Below are 17,300 nucleotides of genomic sequence, written 5' to 3'. Positions count from 1 at the left end.
ATCTTTATATGAAAATGTCTATTATATGAAACTAGGTAACTCTTGCACATATTTCCAAGAGCATGGGTTGATTTTAACCCTGATTTAAGATCCCTTTGGACTCCAGTGACCCCATTTGAGGATATTAAGTTCCAAATTTTTCCAGAAAAAAATCATACCACTTAATGAAGAACAATTGCATGAAGATTTCTTTTAGAAATTATGATCCCCTGACAATTGACACTGTATATTAAGTATTATGATAGTCACATTGAAAGAAAATGTAACATTTATAAAAGTATTTCTGACTTGAGAAAAATATCTTAATGTATGAGCAGCAGATGTAAATGGTAACCCAACTAAGAAATAACAATTTTTTATTCGTTGATTCTCTAGACTGTTAAGCATTCTCCTATTAAACATTTTTTTCCTCCTTTGAAACACTGCAAATAAGACTTACTGCTATTCCTCTCTGCTCTTAGTTTCAATTTACACTTGGATAAGTTACTCATTAATTACATGGCTGCCTGTAAGGGCAAAAAGAAATGAGGTCGATGGAGATGAAATGGAAACAAGACTTCTCAACATATAAGTTTTAATATTATTTTGATTTTTGAACTCATGTAATTATACTACCATTGAAAAATAAGCTTAAAATGATATACCATTCATCATCAATCAAACATTCACCCACTAAAAACATATAAATAAGTTTTCCCAAAATATGTTTATTTAGCAAACTTATGGAAAGCCTGATCATTCTAGATTGATTCAACTATCCTTATCGTGATAGAAGAATTATGAAACAGTATAATGCTAAAGAACATTTGAAGAACAGTATGAAGCACAAGGGACTTCCCAGGTGGCACCAGTGGTAAAGAATTCACCTGGGAAAGAATCCAGTACAGGAGATGAAACTTTGATCCCTGGGTGGGGAAGATCCCCTGGAGAAGGAAATGGCAACCCACTCCAGTATTCTTGCCTGGAAAATTCCAAGGACAGAGGAGACTGGCGGGCTACAGTCCATGGGGTCACAAAGAGTTGGACACGACTGAGCCCACACACCACTGCCATGAAGCACAAGAAATATAGTCAGAGGATCTGGGTGCAAGTTCAACCCACAGCACTTACTCGCATGACCTTGGACCAGTCACATTACTTCCCTGACCTTCACTTTCCTTATCCATGAATTAGAACGATGATAATATCACTTATCTATTCACCTCTTGGAGTTGTTCTGTGTATCAGGTGAAAAACTGTAAAGTCTCATACTGGTGCTAGTTAATATTTTAGATTTTATTCAATGTTTCTAAGACTTACAGAAAGGTACAAAGTTACCATTCGGTTCACCGGGAAAAAAGTATTTGGTTTGTTTAATTTTTTGTTTTCACACAGCAAGCAACGAAAGTAAAACTGAGAGTATCTGATTTTGGCAGCCTGTTCAGCAATGATGCCAGAATCAATCTAGGGAACACATAACCTACTCTCATAGATCGACTACTTTTTCAGCAAGCAAAATCAATATTTGGGAACTTTAGTTAACTATCATGACTCCTAAAATGCTTTTCAGTGGGGATGAATTTGCTCTGCCACCTGAGGTTCAAGAGAAACTGCAAGGCATGAACAATTTGTTTAGTTCATTCATTCATTCTATAAATATTTATTGACCTCCTACTGTGTGCCAGGCATGATTCTAGGCCTTGGGGACACAGCAGTGGTTAAAACAGATAAAACTTGATGCTTTCATGGCGTTTATATTCCGGTGGAAAATTAACTGAATTTACAGCTGTTTTTGGTTCTGACCACACAAACATATGCACCTTAATTTAAACAGCCGTTCTCACCTTCTGCTAAAACAGCTTAAAACTGGTTTTTGGTGGCATAATCCTTCATGTGTCCAAGACCAAATATGAAAAGCAAAGAAAGCTGCTCTAGTTGGAGTGGGAGTGAGGCCAGGACTCAGCTGTCTCCTCCCATATTCCCTGACCCCTGCTCCTGCAATTCCTTCACTGGACTCTAGGAGTCTTCAGAGAGCATTTGGACACTCCCATTTATTTCCACATTGGTTCTATTACTTGAAGAAATCTCTCAAAAAGCTTGTCTCTACAGTCTCCCAAGAGTTTTCTCAAGTTTCTTTCCCCTCTAGGTCTGCTTCTCTCTGTGCATAATAACCACATTATAGGCTTTCTGATACTTGTAATAATAATGAGAATTAGCACTTACTGAAGATGTGTTATGGACGGAGGTTTGTGACATTGTACAGGAGACAGGGATCAAGACCATCCCCATGAAAAAGAAATGCAAAAAGGCAAAATGGTTGTCTGAGGCAGCCTTACAAATAGCTGTGAGAAGAAGAGAAGTGAAAGGCAAAGGAGAAAAGGAAAGATATTCCCATTTGAATGCAGAGTTCCAAAGAATAGGCAGGAGAGATAAGAAAGCCTTCCTCAGTGATCAGTGCAAAGCAATAGAGGAAAACAACAGAATGGGAAAGACTAGAGATCTCTTCAAGAAAATTAGAGATATCAAGGGAACATTTCAGGCAAAGATGGGTTCGATAAAGGACAGAAATTGTATGGACCTAACAGAAGCAGAAGATATTAAAAAGAGGTGGCAAGAATACACAGAAGAACTATACAAAAAAGGTCTTCCCGACCCAGATAATCACAATGGTGTGATCACTGACCTAGAGCCAGACATCCTGGAATGTGAAGTCAAGTGGGCCTTAGAAAGTATCACTACGAACAAAGCTAGTGGATGTGATGGAATTCCAGTTGAGCTATTTCAAATCCTGAAAGATGATGCTGTGAAAGTGCTACACTCAATATGCCAGCAAATTTGGAGAACTCAGCAGTGGCCACAGACTGGAAAAGGTCAGTTTTCATTCCAATCCCTAAGAAAGGCAATCCCAAAGAATGCTCAAACTACTGCACAATTGCACTCATTTCTCACACTAATAAAGTAATGCTCAAAATTCTCCCAGCCAGGCTTCAGCAATACGTGAACCGAGAACTTCCAGATGTTCAAGCTGGTTTTAGAAAAGGCAGAGGAACCAGAGATCAAATTGCCAATATCCGCTGGATCATCGAAAAAGCAAGAGAGTTCCAGAAAAACATCTATTTCTGCTTTGTTGATTATGCCAAAGCCTTTGACTGTGTGGATCACAATAAACTGTGGAAAATTCTGAAAGAGATAGGAATACAAGACCACCTGACCTGCCTCTTGAGAAACCTGTATGCAGGTCAGGAAGCAACAGTTAGAACTGGACATGGAACAACAGACTGGTTCCAAATAGGAAAAGGAGTATGTCAAGGCTGTATATTGTCACCCTGCTTATTTAACTTACATGCAGAGTACATCATGAGAAATGCTGGGCTGGAAGAAGCACAAGCTGGAATCAAGATTGTTGGGAGAAATATCAATAACCTCAGATATACAGATGATACCACCCTTATGGCAGAGAGTGAAGAAAAACTAAAGAGCCTCTTGATGAAAGTGAAAGAGGAGAGTGAAAAAGTTGGTTTAAAGCTTAACATTCAGAAAACTAAGATCATGGCATCTGGTCCCATCACCTCATGGGAAATAGATGGGGAAACAGTGGTAACAGTGAGAGACTTTATTTTTGGGGCTCCAAAATCACTGCAGATGGTGACTGCAGCCATGAAATTAAAAGACGCTTACTCCTTGGAAGGAAAGTTATGACCAACCTAGATAGCATATTAAAAAGCAGAGACATTACTATGCCAACAAAGGTCCGTCTGGTCAAGGCTATGGTTTTTCCAGTGGTCATGTATGGATGTGAGAGTTGGACTGTGAAGAAAGCTGAGTGCCGAAAAATTGATGCTTTTGAACTGTGGTGTTGGAGAAGACTCAAGAGTCCCTTGGACTGCAAGGAGATCCAACCAGTCCATCCTAAAGGAGATCAGTCCTAGGTGTTCATTGGAAGGAGTGATGCTGAAGCTGAAACTCCAGTACTTTGGCCACCTCATGCGAAGAGTTGACTCATTGGAAAAGACCCTGATGCTGGGAGGGATTGGGGGCAGGAGGAGGAGGGGACGATAGAGGATGAGATGGCTGGATGGCATCACCGACTCAATGGGTGTGAGTTTGAGTCAACTCCGGGAGTTGGCGATGGACAGGGAGGCCTGGAGTGCTGTGATTCATGGGGTTGCAAAGAGTCAGACACAACTGAGCAACTGAACTGAACTGAACTGAACTGAAGATGTGTTATTTGTCAGGAACTGTGCTTAGCATTTTACATGCTTTGGATTCCTTAATTCTCAAAATCATCCTGTGTCACGGGTGTGAATCCCCATTTTACAGATAAAGAATGATATTCCAAGAGGTAAATTAAATTGTCCGAGAGCACACAGCTGCTAATGGTAGAGTTAGAATTTGAACCCTATCTATTTGATTTCTCAGCAGAAACTCTTAGTCACTAATGCTTCCCATATTCTGGGAGGCTCTGGTCCTCTTAGGGATAACTCTAAGCACAGTGCCAAGCTCTGGTTAGAGGAGAGGGCATAGTGTTTACTATAATGAGCCTGCTGTTGAGGGCTGTGATCTTAGCTGTCATTTATGATGGCCGTCTACTTTGTAGATATTCCACATCCATTTCCTTCAATTCTTCCAGCAACTCTGGGAAGTAAATATGATCATTGCTTTGTAATAGGTGAAAAACTCCAGGCTCAGAAAGGCCGTCAATCACTTAAGTCCTCACAGGTAGTAAGTGGTGAGCCCTCTGCCTGCCTTTATGCCATTCTGGGGCCATTTGTCAGAACTGAATCACAGGCCCGAATCTCCAATATCCTGCAAATAGCAACAACAAATTTAAAAAAGAGAGAGTAATTTTTTTTTTTTTTTAATCCTGGATCTGCTCCCTGGCCAGCGTCTACTCCAAGACAATCCTGCTTGTCTCTGTTCTGTCACATCTGGTTTCTAAACTTTACGATCCCAGCAACATGTGGGCCCTGCCTGACCTGAACACTCCCATCTCTGTTTCCCCATCTGGCTTATCTTTTCCCCCTCTCTTCCTCTCTCCTTTCTCTCTCTGGGTATATGGCATTTTCCCTTCTTTGGATTCTCCATCCCTTGTGATTTTTCTCTCCGACCCTTTTATCACCATGTGAATCTGGCTCCTCTTCCTCTCTCCTATGACAAGCAATCTAGTGTAGTGGTTGTCTTGGAATCTTTCTGACTGAGTCTGAATCTTGGTTTTACTCTACTGGTTAGCTGTCTCACCTTGGGAGAACCACTCACACTTTCTGAGTTTCTGCATCCTCAGTTGTAAATGAGCAAATGAAAAGGCGATAGAAATGATCTCATAGGTTCTTGAGAAGTTTAAAGAAGTTAACATATACAGAGATTTTTGGTTTCCTCAGTGGCTCAATGGTAAAGAATCTGCCTGTAATGCAGGAAGTGCAGGAGACGTGGGTTCGATCCCTGGGTGGAGAAGATCCCTTGGAGGAGGAAATGGCAACCCACTCCAGTATTCTTGCCAGGAAAATCTCATGGACAGAGGAGCATGGTGGCTATAGTCCATGGGGTCACAAAGAGTTGGACACCACTAAGTGACTGAACACACACACACGTACATAGTGAGTGCTCCATAAAGGCTAGTTTTAATTATTCTCTTTCTGCAATTATCTTCCTTTTTCTCTCATCAATATTTTCTTATACTTTAGTTGAAATTAAAAAGTGAATGGTTTATGTAAAATAGATACATTAATTCATTGGCATCATTTATTTTTTTGTTTGGTCTACATTTATTAAATGCCTACTATGAGCTAGGCACTGTGCTAGGGACCAGGGATATAACAATGAATAAAATATGCTTTTTCTTGAGGGGTTTACTCATCTTGTAACTAGTCAAAAATGCTTTCCCACTGCTAAGCCAACTGAGACAAAGAAGTAGAGGATACGCCATTGCTACATTGTTTGTGATATCAGAAGATTAGAATGATCAAATGCCCACCAATATGGGACTGGTTAAATAAATCATGACACTCTCTACAGTAGAATTCTTTGCAGCTATAAAAACATGGAATGAGTAAGTACTTTAGCTACTAATAGAAAATATGTCAAATATATGTATAGTATTGCTTGGTGAAAAAAGCAAATTGTAGGAAAAAACGTTTTGCCATATTTTAATAAAAGGATGCATTCATGTATTTTAGTAAGCCCTTATGTATGTCAGTTGGTTTTGTCCCTTACTTTACCCCCTTGGGGCTTCCCTCGTGGCTCAGAGGGTAAAGCATCTGCCTGCAATGCAGGAGACCAGGGTTTGATCCTTGGGTCTGGAAGATCTCCTGGAGAAGGAAATGGCACCCCACTCCAGTATTCTTGCCTGGAAAATCCCATGGATGGAGGAACCTGGTGGGCTACAGTCCATGGAGTCGCAGAGAGTCAGACATGACTGAGTGACGTCACTTTCACTTTCACTTTACCCCTAGTCTGCCTACTTCTTTCCACCTTTTCTTCAGCTGATCCCACCCCCTTGGTGAATGCTTTTCACCTGGACTGGCCCTTCCCCAGCCCCTGGAGCTCTTTGGTTGTTCTCTATTCAGCAGCCAGATTCATCCTTTTGAAAAGCAAATCGGATTCTGCCAACCTCTAGCTTAAAACCTTTCAACACGACTGTTTCCAGGAGAAAGAACCAAACACTTAAGACAGTCCTTCGTGCCTGTACCCACCCCGTCGCCGCTTCCAGCTTCCTGTGCACAGAGTTGCTCCCATTTTCTCCAGTTTGCTTTCAGCCCCTCCGTCGCACCACCGTCTCCTTTCCAGGGGGGCTTGCACACCTTTCCCTCCTCTTCCTTATGACTGCTTCCTCGCTCTGCTGTGACAAACGCATGCCTACTCATCCTTGAGAGTAAAGAAAATATGATTTGGGGGAGATGCTCCCTTCTTAGCCCTCTCTCTAGTTTTTTGTTTGTCTGGGTTTGATCTGGCTTAGTGTACTCTAGGGCTTCCCAGGTGGTGCTAGTTGTCAAGAAATTGTCTGCCAGTGCAGGGGACATAAGAGAGGTGGGTTTGATCCCTGGGTCAGGAAGATCCCGGGAGGAGGGCACGGCAACTTACTCCAGTATTCTTGCCTGAGACTCCCATGGATAGAGGAGCCTGGAGGGCTACAGTCCATGGGGTCACAAAGAGTCAGATACAACTGAAGTGACTTAGCTTGCACACACACACTGTACTCTAAGGATATACTTGAGTTTCTAGACTCTAAGAGTCTAGATCCAAGTTCTTCTCTTTTTCTAAAGTGACCACCTTATTAGCTTGTATAATAAGCTAATATAATAGTAATATAATCACTAGTGTGATTTTACTTGGCCTCTGTAGGTACATTAGGGAAAGGGCCATGTCTGTTTTGCTCATCATTCTAGCTCTAGCATTCAGGGCAGTGTGTCACTCATCAGAAGCATTTAATAAACATTAGCTGAATAAAAACTGGATGAATGAATTTTTATCTTGTTATTCCTTAATTTTTGTAATGCATCAGCTGTTCTTTATTAAGAAAGCAAATTATCCTTAGCAGTGGAAACATGAATATGAGGAAATGGAAAGAGGGAATAAGAGAAGATTATTTTGAACCAAAGCACAATTTGGATACTTTTGCCTTCTACAGACTTAGTCAATGAGCCTACCAGGAATCCTATTTGGATTAGGAACCTATAGAGCACATTAAAGATGGATACTTTGTATTTCCTAGGCTCCTTTTTTGTTCCATGCTGAAGTTGCTATCACTTGTGATTCTGAGAATTTAAGACATCCTATTTCAGCTTTCTGTGCACTTGATTTCCTGAAATTGATTTTTTTTTTCATATTACTTTCTATCAACCTCAATAAATGTATTTGTAGGCTTGGTAATTATAATTTAATTTATTAAGTGGACAAGATTTAGGCTACAATGAGTCTATAAACAAAGAGACCATGTACAATAAGTTGTTCATCTTGAAAGCCCCCACAAGCAATAAATGCTTCCACTTGAATTACACTTAAAACTGTTATTGGAGGGTTCAAATCCTATTAAACACAGAAAGAGGAATTTCCACAGATACAGATCTTTCCCCTTCCCACAAGTGAATGAAAGCAGGATATCCATGTTTTAAAATATGTGGAATAAGAGAACATTTAGAAATTACCTGCTTGTAATTATTCTTAGATAACAAGTTTTAATTAGAAGACACAGTAAACTAACTTTTACAGAATGTCAGCTGGAAAGAGTCTTAAAAATAATCTCTCTAACCATCTTAATTAACAAGATTAAGGCATGACAAACGCATGCCTACTCATCCTTGAGAGTAAAGAAAATATGATTTGGGGGAGATGCTCCCTTCTTAGCCCTCTCTCTAGTTTTTTGTTTGTCTGGGTTTGATCTGGCTTAGTGTACTCTCTCTAAGAGTACACTAAGAGAATCAATGTTCAGAAGAGCAATGTGGCTTAAACGTGGTCAATAAAGCATTGGGTGCAGAGTCAGGGGAAGGAGAAGAAAGCTGTATTTTTATATTTGAGGACCAGCTTAAATAAGGGGATAGTAGAAAAGATGTGGGGGTGAACTAGATGGGAGCCCAGAACACTGATTTAAGTTAGGAGGTATTTTAAATCTGTTTTGATTTACATCCCTTTTGATGGAGTTAAGTTAGTAAGTATTTTAAATCTGTCTTGGTTTGTATTCTTCTTTTCATCTCTGTGGAGACAGTTATCTAACATCCTGAAATGGAAGGGTTATCTAACAATGATTTGTGTGCACTTTGCATTATTTGTATACTGAAGAATGGGATTAAGACTCTTCATTTCTATGTATTCAAGCTGGATGTTTCTAAAGATGAATAAGGATCTTAGAGATGTTTCTGGGTTGTCAAAATGTCTCCAGCTCAAGGATATATATACTTAGTCTCTTTCAGTACTAAGGAGTGAATGCTTTATGTTACCAGATGCCAAGGGATCTGCAAAATCATATAAAATCATTATATAGATGATATACAAAAGGGTTGATATATTTAATTATGGAATGAGAGTTGCTATGGCAATGGGAAGAGGGATGATACAGTGGGAGTAGGCATAAAATATAATTATCTTTGTAAATATTTTTAATCCCTTTGAAATTATTTTAGGATATTGTATTCCCAAGGTAGAGAATGAGGTCAAGAGAGTTTTCTAAGAGTAAGAAATGGTATCTCCCTTTGTCATCATTACATTTCTCTAGGTCCAAACTGGGGTATGGACAGAGAGAGGGATTCAGCATCGTTAATCATTAAAGTATCTGGAGAGAACCTTCTGGTGAATCTGTAGACTCAATTTCCAGGAATCATCTTTTTGGTCATATTTTATAGTCCTATGTGTTAGATGAAGGCTAAGGAGAAAATGAAAGCAACTAGGAGAAGGCTAGAAAAAGGATGCATTGAGGAAACATCCTGGGAGATTTCCAGTTGCAGGAGGTAGTAGTATCCATTAGTGGATGTATATGTATATGAGAAAGAGTTGAAGAGAAAGACATGGCTAAGCAGTACAAATTCTAGAGTCATATGAAGTTTCATTTCCTAATATTTTGGTAAAAATTAGAACATACCAACCAGATTAACGAAAACAGATTTCATGTAACACATTTGGAGAAATCGGATATGTGGCAATAGACTATCACTAAGGATGAACTGATTGATGATGGAAAGATGGATGGATGGATAAAGGGGGCTCCAGGAAGAATTTAGGGTGAGAAAGAGGAAAACCATAATATAGTTGATCTATTTATTGAACTATCAATATTTCCAAATTGGTGGTTATTTTTAAAATTAACAATAATTGTTTATACTTTTAATACACACACACACATATATATATACCTAATTTAACTGTGATACATGAACAATAGCAATTAACAACAGTAAACCAGAAAGGAAAGTTGTGTACATGAGAAATCCCTGAGATGCCATGAGAACTTTTTAAAAATTCTTTTATGTCCTTTTGATCATGATGGCTTATCCGATGATTTCTTGGGCTATTTAAGCCATCTGTCCTCATGAGCTATTATAGGGATTAAAAGAATTAAGGAATTTACTAGCTGCTCAGCCTTAGTAGCTATGACAGCTTTTAAGTTACTGAACTGCTTTCTTATCTAGAAGCTGACTAAGCTTCAGCTCCCCTGTCTGTGACACGAAGAAACTGGATAAGGTAGTATTAAAGGATTCCTCCAACTCTTAATTTCTGTTTCTCAAGGATTCTGGTTAAACCACACAGAATGCATCAAGTTAGCTAGACTGTGCATTCATTTCTTCTTAAATCATGCAAACAATGTAAAGGAAAAAGGTGTTATGTTAGTGACAAAATATTCAAGTAATGGAATTTATGCTTCTACATCACCCAAGGTCATTTTTTAAAATCTAGAATGTAATAACTGAAGAGTTATTCTGATAAATACCTTACCCATCCTAACTTTTCCTTTTTGTAGATAAGAAAACTGAGACTCATAAAGATGAATAACTACCACAGGGTCACACAGCTGGAGTTAGGGTTGGTATCAGAATACTGGCCTCATTGAAGTCAAGAATCCTGCGCAGTAATTTTCACTCTAAAGCTCATCTTGAATTTTTCCTGATGATGCTGGTGCAATTTCTGATCAAGACCCACAGCTGGACCTTATGAATCTTGCCTGGGCATTTAAGATGCAGTTATTTGCACTGAGAAAATATTTTGATATGCCACAGCTGCTCATTCATATGCATAAATCTACGTAGACACTGGTTTAAATAAAGAAATGTAGCTTACACTGCAAGTAAACTTCTTGAATGTTGCAAATACTCTTTCTGAGAACCCTAAGGTGTAGAAGTTGCCAATATTCCTCCAAGGTTAAATTGCCTATTACTTTCAAGTTTTCATCATTTGTTTGATCCTACAGAGAAATGCACTATAGTTTCCAATTCTGGTTTAAGCTTGGAGACTTAATTCAGAGTGGTTACTCTGAAGATCAGAGTTTCACTTCATGCTAAAAAGGAATATATACTTCCCTGCACCCCCTGAATTAGCTACATAATTTAAAAGAAGTAAAAAAGATTATTTAAATTAATTTCTATTTTAAAAATAGTAAGTCACTCAAAGAAAATTTATAGTGATGGCTGAATGAATTTTTGGTTCACCAAGCCATCCATTAGGATGGGGTTCAATCTTCCCTGATCCCAACTCAGTGCTTCTTTAGCTCACTTGCAGGAGAGGCCATGATGCAAAAGAATGAAGCCTGAACAGGTTCACTGTGTCACTGGCTGAGGAGTTCTAGCAAGATTTAGGAACTAGGTTGATAATCTGTATTTAGAAGGTAGGGATAGGCAAAATAGAGGTGACACATGAACTTCTTACACCCCCTGAAGCTTGATCTGTTTCTAGTAAAACCACTGAGATATGACCTACCATTGAGTGACACATGTCAGAAATCACACCTTGTGATGTCTCCTTATGTGACTTTGCCCAGTACTCCTGGTAGGAGTCCCACCCAATAGTGTCAAGTGGCAATTTTTGCAGAGTCCCTAGGTATTCTAGAGCAGTGCTTCTCACAGTCTAGTGTATGTACACTAATAACCTATGGATCTTGATAAAGTGCAGATTCTGATTTAGTTAGCTTGGGTTGCAACTCAAGATTGTGCCTTCCTAACAAGCTCTCAGTTTCTATCTAGCTGCTGGTTCACAGATCATAGTCAGTAGACCAAGACTCAAAAATAACTCCTCTCTTCCCCCAGCTTCCTACATGGCTCATTTCATCACTTCTTTTAGTCTCTGCAGTAATACCTTGATCGCAAGAAGACCTTCCCTACCCACCATATATCTCTCTGTCACTATCAGCCTTACTCTTCTTTCTATTTATTTATACTACTTATCACCTTCTGAAAAATTTTATATTTATTTGAAAGGGCAACTTTGGTTCACTGATATATCATTTTCCAAGAATGTTGACTGAGGCATAGTAAGTGTTCAGCAAAAAAAAAAAAAAAAAATCTATTAACTGAATGAATATGACCACTCTGCCACAGTCCCATAAACCAGACCACATTTATGAGTGTCCAGGCAATGATCAACTCTGTTCTTTGGGATTTTCCTCTAGGAACTCAGATTATTCTATTAAAGAATAAAAGGTTGAGGAAATCAGGCTACTGGCTACTGAAGTCCCTGCTCACTGGTGGGGACTACCACTGACTTCCTTCTTACTACTTTCAGACTGTTCTGAAGCCCTTGTAATGTCCACAGCAATGCTCTGAGTAGCCAAATTAAAGACAGGAGGATATTGATGGCTTTCATGGGAAGAGCTTGGCAATTAGTTGTCTCTACTTTGTGCTTTATCCAACAATTTATATTGTTCATTTGATTTTCCTAGTGAATATCTGGTGGTTTATTATTTCAACCTCAGTCAGTAACCTCACACTAAATATAGGTGCTATTATATCAGTGAGAAGGCAATAAATGCTATAAAGGTTTGCCCCAATCTGACCCAGGGGAATGCTATATTAGACTCTTTGTGACAAATGTATAATTAGGTTGTAATCAACGCCTCTTTCATTCATCAATGGTGTTAAAGTTGTGTTATCAAGCTCTAAAAAATGTGAGTGCTTTAATTATCTTTTCTTTGTTCTATATTACAGACCAACAGCTGTAGATTTTCTGCAGTACAGGATAAAGAGAGTTTATCCACTAGGGTTGCTAAATGTTTAGTAACAAAAAACCAAAAAGCACCACCTAAAAACAGAATCAACACCAAACGTCCAGTCTAGGGATTCATTTACCATTGCTGCGTTTAATATCAAAAGCGCAGGACATTCATTCAATATGCACTCTGCAAATATTTCTTAAACATCTGTTATAATATTTTCCAACACACTAAAGATATTATACTTTTAAAACAAGTGGAGACACATTTGATACCTCTTTAATAAAGCATAGTCAAATTCATACTGAGCATATTAACATGGGAGATAAAATGAGTGGTAGAAGGTTCCTTGCCCTCCAGAAGCTCCCTTGAGTGGAGAAATTTGCAAGTTCCACAAGGGACATACCAGGTGTCTGAATGTAAGTCTAGGGAACTCAGAGAAAGAGAAAACCAACAAGAGCTCAGAGAAAATCAACACTGATTCAGCAGACTAAAGATGGCTTTGTAATGGAACTGGCATCTGAGTGCCTTCAGGATGAGCAGGAATACTACCGGTCGAAGAGGAGAAGAGGGAATTCCAGGCAGAGAAACCCACAGGAGCAAAGGCCCATAAACATTACAGTTCAGGACCTAGGTCAGGGACATGGAGCAGTCCTGTGAAGCAGGGGAACAGTGAAAAAGGATGATGCTGGGTAGTGGCAGTGGGGGAAGAGGGCATGGAGATCGGCTGGGATTATATTGTGAAAGGCAAGGAGTTGCGTACAGGCATCTTGGGGTGGTATCGTTTAGAATGGTGATTCTGAAAGCAATGAGGAAGACGACAGAGAAGGGTAAGGAAATGTGTGTGTGTGTCTGTGTTGTGTGTAGGGTGGTAGGGGGCATTATGTTTCTTTTTTCCAAGTAATGTTGGAGTAATTTCATTAATTGTATATAGGTAACAAATTTTTATAAGAATTAATTTCTCATATTGCTTAAGTAAAATTTTTTCTGAAGTATCAGATATGTGATCCTTTAAAAAAAAAAGGATGATTATTATTACGGTAATACATGCTAATTTCAAAGCAAGCATGTGATACAAATTGGATAAAAAGAAAGGTGGTAGAAATGAACACAGTGATACCACCGGAAGAAAACATTGTATGTGACTCTTTAAATTTGGCTTTAATTCTACCACCTAGAACTAGATATTGAATAATATTGACGATGATAGAGTAATTCACACAACTGGGACCAAGCTCATTTTAAGCAAAAGTCAGTATAACAACTTTGGCCTTACTCTGTGCAGTGAAAATTGCCAAGGAAGACATTAACTGCTATGTTATGATAATTATAAATTATTTATCATTATTTCAAAAACTGTGCTAAGTACTATGAAATATGCAGTTGAAATGGTTTTATATTTTGCATAACACACTTGTTTAGCACATTTTCTGCTTTGAAGCAAAAATGAAAAAATAAAAGTAGCAAAAATGAAGCCCTTCAATCTTCAAATACTGTCAAGTGAAAACTCAAGTACTGAAGAATGGCAAGCTTTTCTTCATTAGTTCAACAACTTTGTAAGAAATACCAGTTATATGTACAATACTGAAAAATTCATCTACAAACAAAATAGAAGTTTTGGTGTCTGCAACATTTTGATCTCACAGTCTTAGGTAGGTATTTTTTCTCCCTGCTCTCTGGAATAGAATCCCCACCCATTTTTTCAAAGTCTGTTTCCATTTCCCCGTTTTCATGAAGTACTCTTGTGCTGGTCTGGTTCCTTCAGGTTTATTCCTTCCATGACATTCCATAATTCTTAGAGATGGTACCATGACCATACAGTTTTAGTTATCTGTCATCAGGAACTGATCTCTATTAAATGTATCTAAGTCTTTTCTCCTGAATAAGTTAAAAAAAATTTCCTTAAAAACAAAGAACTGGGATGGGGGTAAAGGTGGAATTTTCTGAATATCTACTAATATTAAGCAAGGCATCTAGAATTTTCCTGATAAAATGACTTGAATGTAAGTGAAAAACATATTCCCTGAAAGCCTGATTCTTGACTGTATCACAAAGATGTCAATAAAATCAGGCTTAGCACGGATACCTTGCAATACTGATGCAAATAAAGGGGACTTGGTGAGAATTTCCTAATGGAATCCCATGGCATTCTTTTTTTCATCTCATTCTTCTTTTCGATTGTTATTTTAAAGTTAAATTGTTCATTATTTCTTAAATATGTTGTATAATTTAGATGTCCCTAGCTGACCTGAACAACAACCCAATTAGTTTTCCATTTCAAAAAATAGTTAAATTAAGGTTCAGTTACCCATTAAATTTGCAAAGGGAGGAAAAATGATTGCTTATTGTTGCATTACCACATTTCCAACTGATTTAAAACCGTGACAAATTAGAATGCAGTTAGACTATTAAAATAGGCAAGTCATTCGGTGAATTTGATTTGTACTTTGGCATTTTGAAATACTAAGCTTGTTGTTGTTATTTGCAGATTTCTTTAGAAGCACTTTAAAAATCGATTTATGTGATTTATAAGACATGTTTTGAACAGGCACAGTATCCAAAGTGAGTTTATTGCTTAAAGGAAACCAAGCTGTAAGGAAGCTTAGGATGAAGATTTATGCTGATAGAACTAGGACATGCTTATCCTTTACTGTACCTTTTAAAGCTTGGAATCATTCTGTTCAAGGTTATTTGAATGACTGTCTTCACCATCAAGAGTTTCTAATTGGTGTAACTATAGTTTGGACCATCTTATCAGTCTGAAGAATTGAGATGAGAATTTTCAGGGATATTTATGTCTTGTGTCAGATCATACAGTTTGAGACAAAGAAAACAGCTATCAGTAAAATGGAAGAATCTCACGAACAAGTTCTTAATCTATATGAAGTAGAATTTGTTCATCAAATTGCGTTAGCCCAGATCTTTTCATTTTCTGTTTTACAATGGAGCTGTTTTACTTTGGAGTTGTTTATTCCTATTAGAAGACATAGCTACTAAATTTTAAGAAGTAGAAAAACTTCTCAAAACTGCCTAAACTGTCTAACACGTTTCCTTGGTGATATTATCTTCCATCTTCCACCTTTTCCCAGGTGGCTTTCTGGTCATATTTGTGTTAGGCCAATAGAAGAAAGCAATCAATACTTTTTTTGTGGGGGTATAACTTAATTGCAAATTCTAAAGTCAGGCAAAATGAAAGTAACATATCAAAATGCATAATTCAATTTTCTTTATTCTCTTGTAAAACATGTGGTTGGCCACCATTAATGGTAAAATCTGAGATGTCACAGGAAAGACACAAACCTCAGTCTTCCAAACATCAATAGAACAATTGATGCTAAGAAATAATCATTTGAAAAGGCCAAATAAGCCGCTTCATACCCACATGCACAAAGGCTCTTTCTTGAATGCACCTTGTATTTTCATGTTCACCTGTTAAATTCTCCTCTCTGCTAGCCACGTGAACCAAAAACAGTTCAATACGTTTCTTGAGGACAGAACCATATTCCTCTGTTTTTCTGTACAAAGTCTAGTCCACAGTGATATATGTAACTATACTTCATTAACAAAAGAGAAACTTATATATATATATATGTATATACACTTGCTAATTTGCTAAGAAATCAACTCCACAATAGGTAACATCCCAATTGTCTCACTGAACCTCATTCTGATCATAGAAACAAATGTTGAAACAAATTAAAATAAACAGAGTTTGCTAATCCAATTTAGAATATTTTATCAAGTCTTAGTCAGCTAATTCAACTCAAGATATCTCACCAAGTCTCAGGGTTTATAGTGATGTATTCCAAAACAAGGGAAAGTATGGCAGAAAAGGCAAAAATAAAATAAAATAAAATTCCACATCAAGGACATCCAAAAACCATGTTAGTATTAATAAAAATAAGTCATTGCCACAGGAGAGAAAATAGTCTACTGATCATGGTCTATTTCTATAGCTAAGATCTCTCCCCTTGCTTCCTAAATCTTAATTGTTTTTATAGTATCCATTGCTGACCAAAAGTGTATACCAGGTGACTGTAAATGAAAGAAAGTTGATGCTAGTTGTTATTTGTTTGAATTTGTATTTGCAAACAGGCCTTTATAAACTATTAGATTTTTTTCCTTGGAAGATTAAGAGTAACAAGACCTCATGTTCTTTGGACATGAACCACCAATTTTTCACCATAGATTGTTTTTAAAAAATCTTGTTGGTAGTAACTAGTTAATATCAGTGATCAGAAATGTGGTCACCCATTCACACAGAAACGCATCAGAACGTTGTAAGTTTGAGTTCTCACTGACCTTCGGGTTGATATTGTGCTATAATCGTCACCGTCTGTCCAGCCCCCTTCAGTGCCGCAGCAGCCTGTTCATGCGACGCTCCACGAAGGTCAATGCCGTTCACCTGAAAGAGAGGAAGCCAGAGAATTCTGGTATTTCATGAGGCACGTCATTCTGATGTGTGCTCAGTTGCTCAGTCGTGTCTGACTCTTCGCGACCCCGTGGACAGTAGTCCGCCAGGCTTCTCTGTCCACGGTATTTTCCAGGACAGATTACTAGAGCAGGTTGTCATCTCCTTCTCCAGAAGATCTTCCCAACCCAGATAGACAGAGGGAAAAAATTTCCCCAAACAGAGAGGCCGTTTAACATGATGCTACCTGCCTCAAAACTCTTCATGTCCTACCCAGGCACTGGA

General features: G+C 38.2%; 1 protein-coding gene across 34 annotated transcripts in view; it reads right to left on the bottom strand.

The window, feature by feature from the left end:
- DLG2 (discs large MAGUK scaffold protein 2) overlaps nucleotides 1-17,300 on the bottom strand; it is a 2,236,304-nt gene that overhangs the window by 323,166 nt on the left and 1,895,838 nt on the right. For all 34 annotated transcript variants that reach the window (XM_043451476.1, XM_043451478.1, XM_043451480.1 and 31 more), the window contains one exon: nucleotides 16,907-17,009. In XM_043451476.1, coding sequence (XP_043307411.1) covers nucleotides 16,907-17,009 — 103 coding nt within the window. The remainder of the gene's footprint in view (nucleotides 1-16,906; nucleotides 17,010-17,300) is intronic.

Source organism: Cervus canadensis, chromosome 29 (assembly GCF_019320065.1).
Source record: "Cervus canadensis isolate Bull #8, Minnesota chromosome 29, ASM1932006v1, whole genome shotgun sequence".
Classification (NCBI taxonomy): domain Eukaryota; kingdom Metazoa; phylum Chordata; class Mammalia; order Artiodactyla; family Cervidae; genus Cervus; species Cervus canadensis.
The sequence above is the reverse complement of the archived record's forward strand: the minus strand, read 5'-3'. Positions and strand labels throughout refer to the sequence as shown.